The sequence below is a fragment of the Seriola lalandi genome, unplaced genomic scaffold (assembly GCF_002814215.2).
Source record: "Seriola lalandi dorsalis isolate HSWRI2012SDOR001 ecotype SW California unplaced genomic scaffold, Sedor1 jcf7180002054315, whole genome shotgun sequence".
Lineage (NCBI taxonomy): Eukaryota > Metazoa > Chordata > Actinopteri > Carangiformes > Carangidae > Seriola > Seriola lalandi.
In genome coordinates this window covers 40,594-47,289 of record NW_019524868.1, presented here as the reverse complement: position 1 = coordinate 47,289, position 6,696 = coordinate 40,594, and the positions used below count along the sequence as shown (strand labels likewise).

Below are 6,696 nucleotides of genomic sequence, written 5' to 3'. Positions count from 1 at the left end.
GATTCTAGTTCTCTATATTTTTAGCGTACCTTCGACAGGAAGTCCCTTCCAGCCGTACGGCGGCGCCTGCTTCTTCAGCTCCTCCCAGGCGGATTTGGAGAAACTTCCGGCCCACTGAAGGACCGACCCCGAGAACCTGAACCTGGTCCTGAGGAGAGGGTCGCGCCTCACCGCTCTCCTCAGAGAACATGGAGCTTCTACCTGCAAACAAACATTCAAACAAACTACCATCACCGACGTCTCCAGGTCTCCAAACCACCTGCAACATGTTTGTCTCACTGCAGGTGTTTACAGAGGGTTGTTTACATCTTTACATGTTTACAGCGGCTACATCACTTATTGATCTCTGATCATTTCATCTCTCTCTCTCAGCTGCTGCTTCAACATCAAACACCGACCACAAGAATGATTCGTTTTACAGAGTAAATTCACAGTGTGGATCAGACTGGTTCCTGCTGGGGTTTAAATGTTGTTTAAAGCAGAAATAAATGATATTTTTGTAAGTAAACACAGGATGCGTTCAGGTACAGCAGGAAACAGGGAGAAGTTTGAGGAATATAGTGTAAACAACTGTTTTCTTATAGTGTAATTAAAGAGTAAAACAGGTTCACGTCGTATTACTGACCCTTTACTTTCAGTAACAAACATTAATGTTGCGTGGAAGAAATGAAAAACAGAATAAAGTCATGTATAATAAAACATATAGACGTAGGAGGATCAAACATGACTTTAATATTTCATGAGGAAGATGCTGATTTTTATTTCATTTCTTTTGATTGTTTGTTTCTTGATTATTTTACTCTTTAATTACTCAATCAGAAAACACTAATCCCCCCAAACTTCTCCTTTGTTCCCAGTACTGCACCTGTAGTCTCCAGGTGTTATTACTATTATCATCATTATCATCATTATTATTATTAAAAACATCTGAATGTGACACAGCATCTGTTTCATATTCTAAATATTTGTATTTTCTGTTTTCTTTGGTGGTTGAATGTGTTGTTATGATCTGATCAACTGGGAAATGTAATTACTTTGATTATTTGCTGTAAATCGGTTTCAAACTAAGAAATTTACAAAGACAGAAAAGTTCTGCAAAATGATTTCTGTGACAACTGGGAAAACAATCTGTTGAGGAAGACTGTGTGATGTGATCAAAAGCTCTGGAGCAGGAGTAAAGAAATAAAGTTTTATTATTAATGTACTTACCATGTAGATTATCAGATGTTTAAACAGCTGGATGAGACGCAGCAGCTGATTAACTCACCGTTTCTTCTTCTTCTTCCTGTGAAGCCGCTGGGACGAAGCTCCAGTCCCCCTCATCCTCAGCTGGAGTGTGGACGCTGCCCCCTGCTGTCTGCTCACTGACATCACAACACAACCACACACAACAAGATCAACACAACATCCTCATATTTAAACCTGATGATGTTTATTTTCTCCAGCTATGATTCTTCGTCTCTCACTCGTTTCTAATGCGTCTGTGTTTTACTTTCACAGACTCAATGAGATGGACGTATGTCATTTATTATTCCCTGAAGCCCAAATGAACTTTATTAACCTGCAGAGATGTTGAGTTCACTGTCATAAAAAAAAAAAAGAAAAACTAGAAACAACAGCAAATGTTCACATTGAGAAGCTGGAACCAGAGAATATTTGGCTCTTTTTTGTGCTTAAACAATTAATCACTAATCAATTAATCCTGTAATATGTTCAGCTGCTGGTAAATCCATCCACCCTCTCGCTCTCTAATTACACCTGAGCATCAGAGTTTAACTCATGTAAATGGGAAACACAATGGTGCTGTTCAGCTGAATGAACCAATAGAACGCTGAGGTGTCAGGTAACGTTTGTTGAGTTTTCACTCAGACTCGTCTCTGCCTGATCGCTATGACAACAACATTAAAACTCTTTCTGCCGTTCAACAGGAAACAGCTGTGGGACGATAATAAAGAAGTAATGATAAATTTCACTGTAAGCTCAAATATTTACATTTATACATATTTAATAAATGGGTGATAACAGATATATAATGTAGTTGTGAGCAGAGCTTGGTGTTTATTAATGTGTGTGGTCACAGCAAAACAAAAGCATCACAGGAGTATAAGTAGCAGCTGTTAGCGTAACTGCTTATTTCAATGTGGATTTAAACGCACATTAGCCACTCCAAAATTCAAGATGGCCGCCATTTCTTGCAAGAAAATATTACTTTTTGCAATAAATTCATCCACTAGTTTCTCACATGAATAATCCAGGTGTCAAATCATTTTAAGAAAGTAGAAGGTGAAATTTAAGACACTGTAAAAAATGAAATGAAAGTATATTTCAATAAAATATTATTCACAAAAAAGCTTGCTAACTAGCCTAGCACTAGCGAGTTAGCCTAGTGAGCTAATGTTAAAACAAGTTGACTGTCGACTCTGGCAGAACTTTTGGTTCTTCATTCATAATAAACAGTTAGTAAATACATAGGCTAAATTTGTTTTATGCAGAAATTGCTCACGACATATTAGAAATAACACAAATGGAGCTCAGTAAATTTAAGAGTTGTGAATTTGAGTCTAAAACAGGATTATGTTACAAAAAAATTCTGTATCTTCTGCCAGAAATGGCGGCCATCTTAAAGTTTTTCTCAGTCGCTTTGGTTCGTTTCTCAGATCAGAATTGAAATTCTCAAAACTACTTGTTCAATCTTCACATCATTGTGCCACTTGTGCACATCAAGAAAGCAGTTCCTCATTTCTTTGAACAAGTTGCAAATGCTTTGGTTCATCATGCAAATGATTCTGTACAATTCTCTGCTGTTTCCTACATTATCAGTTGCTTATGTTGATCAAAATGTATTATAATGGGTCTCTGTTGAATAGTCTCACCCCCCACAACATTTAGGCTATATATATATATATATATATATATATATATATATATAGCGAGGGTAATCCATGGTGTTTTGCTATTTGTACAAATTGTTTTGAGAAATTTACTTACTGTTTTGCAAATTTCGAGGATGATTCGAGAAATGAACCGAAGCGACTGAGAAAAACTGTAAAGTTTCAAGTGACTACCTGGATTAGAGGGATAAAAATACAAATACAGGTTCCAGGTCTGTTGCATCAAACTGATTTCACTCCCTCAAGAATCAACCAGATAAAATAAAAAGATAAATATACAGATACAAAAATACAAGATAACAGACATATGATTAATAATATGTGTCAGATATTGCGGTACGTTACAGATGCTGCAGTAGAAATGAGATGACAACAAGTTAAACACAAAAGATGGAACAAACTTTCTTTAAATCATCTCTTTTTTTTTAAACGTGTGGATCCAGAATCCAAAACTTCACTTTGACCAAACAGAATAAACATCCGATCAGATCCGATCAGATCAGATCGGATCAGATCAGATCTCCTTCAGTCACTGTGATCTCTCATTGTTTTCAACCTTTTTATTTCATAAAATTATTATTTAAAATGATTTCATTAGTCTAGTCTTAGTTCGCTGTACAGAAAGAAAAACATTAGAAATAACAGTAAATAAATGTGGTATTATTGTAGTTTTATGTGCAGATCCCTTCAGGTCACCGACCCTGACCTGGAGCAGGACCAGGTGAGACCAGCCCACCTACCTGCCCGCTGTCACGTCGCTGGATTGTCCGTATAAGATGATGCACATGATGAAACTGAAAGTTCCCAAAAGGAACAAAACACATCTCGTGGAGCACGTTCTCATTTTTCCTCTCAGGAGCTTTTTAAAATCTCCGACTTCTTCTTCGTCTTTTCCTGTTTTCTTGTCAGGTGTGCTCAGGTGAGACGCTGCGGCTAAAGTCCATTTCACAGCAGCGCATCGGGAGGGCGAGGAGGAGGGGGAGGAGGGGGAGGAGGAGGAGGAGGAGGAGGAAGAAGAGGTGGTGGTGGTGGTTCAGGTGACAAACAGATAAATATCTGCGGGTTATTGTGATTCAGATCTCATGAATCAGGTGAGAATGTGGAAACAGCAGGTTGTAACTCATTGCCTCACCTGGTCTGATCTCACCTGTTCACCCTGAAACAAACAAAGCAGACAGAGTAAACCCTGTTTCACCTGGCGGAGTTGCAGCAGGTGAAAACACGTGATTGTCAGAAACCTGTTTGTCCGGGGGGAGGGGGGGGGTCACCTGTCGTGACGTCATTGTCAGGGCGGAGTCAGGGTCCAGGGGGAATTAGAATATGTGACAGAACACTTGCTGTCTCATTGCTTTGCTACTAATACCATTATAATAGTAGAAGTAGTAAAAGTAGTACACTGTAAAAAAAATTCCTAATTTTACGGAAAATAACAGAATTTTACAGTAATTTTGTTTTTTTTCAATTGTGTACAAAAGTGTGTCAATTAACAGCCAAACTTCTCCTTTAAGCATCATGCCAATAATAATAATTACATTTGTTTCCCATTTCTGTAAAGACAAATTACTGTATTATTTATACTGTATTTCTTCTGCTTTCTTAAATGACAAACAAATCTGTGTAAAATTAGAGTAATTATCTGTAATTAAAAATGTAGCTTGTTATTATAAAGGTTAATGTTCATACGAACAATTTAAAGATTCTCTGTAATTTCAGGGTGAATCTGATTAGTTTTACATTTATGTGACTTCTACATTCAAACTTTGTGATTTCATTACATCAAACATTCACACTTATATCCCAGCATGCACTGGAAGGAAAGCAGGAAAATACTTTTCTTTTATAATTAAACAAACATTATACAAAACGAGGCAACTGTGTAATTGTACCTGACACCTGACGCACCCCCCCCCCCCCCCCGATAAATATGGCAGTTAAAAAAGCTTCTTAAAGCCCAAAAATGACAAACAGTGACTGACATTTAGCAGCTAATGCTAATGCTAGCCTTATAGCATCTATGGTAGTGGCACTGCATCACAGCCTTGTTCCTGTAAGTTAGCAGCTAATGCTACTGGCATGTTTTCACTTGATCTTACTATTAAATTTATTGAGAGCAAAGTTAATGTCAATAATGCCTAAAGCTAACCTTGTAATACTTGGGAGGAGCTAAAGCTATCTGTTATTATAATGTCCAACTAACGCTACCCTTGAAATTTCCTAAAGTAGCAGCTAATGCTAGCCTTATAATGTTGAAGCTTAAGACAGCTAATAATAGCCTTGTAGTTATGTATTATAATCTCATATCATAATGAATCCACGACCAAGAAGTTTTATATTCATATTTTTAATATAATGAAAAAAGTCATTAAATAATTCATGTGAAATAAAACTTACAATTAAACTCAGTGAAAACTCTTGTCTATGTAAAAATCACACAAAAGCAAAAAGAGTCAGCTACTGTCAACGTTACTCAGAATGAGCAGTTACAGTCTTAAACATGAAAATATGAAAGTCATAATGTTCTGATAGAAAAGTTCTGATATATTAAGAATACTAATATTACTACTAATATTTGGGGCAAAATGAAATATTGACAAAAAAAATCTACAAATTAAAAAAAAGTTGTATTTTAAGAAAAAAAGATGAAATATTTGAAGAAATAAATTGTAACACTTCATGAAAAAAGTTGTAATATTCAAACAGACAAATAATATTTGATCATTATATATCTATTGAATATTTTAACTGACCAAAGTTACAGATGTCATCGTTACAAAGTAAATCTAGTGTTTTACATTCAAGTCTCCTTAAGTGTTGCCACGGTAACGGTAACGAGGTGGACTCCCTGAGTGGACGGACAGTGTCTCGGTGTGGGCGTGTCTTAAAGGGAGTAGAGCTTCAGCTGCTCCTCCATGTCTCCCTCCGTCACCTCCCCCAGCGCCTCCTGGTTCTCCCTCAGCAGCAGGAAGATGGCCGCCAGCTGCTCCTGTTGCACCCTGGGAAGTCAGTCAACACACAAACACACACACACACACACACACACACACACACACACACACACACACACACACATATGATGTCCTGTGCTGCTGACATGTCATGGGATTCATACACTGATCCTGGATCCTGATCCTGGATCAGGATCCAGGATCAGGATCCTGATCCAGGATCCAGGATCAGGATCCTGATCCAGGATCCAGGACCAGGATCCTGGATCCTGATCCTGGATCCTGGACCACGTCGGGCAGGAATCAGAGTTTTCTCCATCATGTTTTCCAGGTCACTCCATTCTCAGACAGAACGCTCATTAACGGACACGGGAACAAGCTCAGTACAAGAGTGTGAAGAACCTTAACGACAAGAACCAACCAGAGCTCGACACCTGGTCCAGTCCTCAGTCCGACGTGTGGCTCGAGACTAAGACACAAAGTTTAACGACTTCATTCAACAGCCAGCTCTCAGATGGCATCAGCTGACGCTCCAGTCAGCACTCGAGGAAGGTGAAGAAATAAACGCTGGAAAAACGTTGAAATGAAAATAAAAACACAACCTGGTCGTCACTATAATTGGGTGCTGGACCGGAACCCGGGTCATCTCCACAGCGCCAAGGGGTTTCCCTCCAACACAAGTTCAAGTTACAAAAACAAACGTATGAAAGTCGTTACTGGTTCCAACATCAGGACCGATCACGTTTCCTCCAGACAGACAATAAAAGGTGTGTGTGGTTGTGTTGTGAGTACAGTGTGTGTGTGTGTGTGTGTGTGTGTGTGTGTTTGTGTGTGTGTGTGTGTGTGTGTGTGTGTGTGTG

General features: G+C 38.5%; 2 protein-coding genes across 2 annotated transcripts in view; both read right to left on the bottom strand.

Moving 5' to 3' along the window:
* Nucleotides 1–3,849, bottom strand: part of st6galnac2 (ST6 (alpha-N-acetyl-neuraminyl-2,3-beta-galactosyl-1,3)-N-acetylgalactosaminide alpha-2,6-sialyltransferase 2) — a 7,549-nt gene extending 3,700 nt beyond the window's left edge. The window contains exons 1-3 of the mRNA XM_023406733.2: nt 3,632–3,849; nt 1,268–1,364; nt 30–201 (exon numbers count right to left, since the gene is read on the bottom strand). Of these exons, the coding sequence (XP_023262501.1) occupies nt 30–201; nt 1,268–1,364; nt 3,632–3,735 (373 nt within the window). The 5' untranslated portion in view covers nt 3,736–3,849. The remainder of the gene's footprint in view (nt 1–29; nt 202–1,267; nt 1,365–3,631) is intronic.
* A 1,792-nt stretch (nt 3,850–5,641) lies between these two features.
* The window catches only part of LOC111655371 (uncharacterized), a 21,845-nt gene continuing 20,790 nt past the window's right edge, over nt 5,642–6,696 (bottom strand). The window contains exon 4 of the mRNA XM_023406730.2: nt 5,642–5,884. Coding sequence (XP_023262498.1) covers nt 5,770–5,884 — 115 coding nt within the window. The 3' untranslated portion in view covers nt 5,642–5,769. The remainder of the gene's footprint in view (nt 5,885–6,696) is intronic.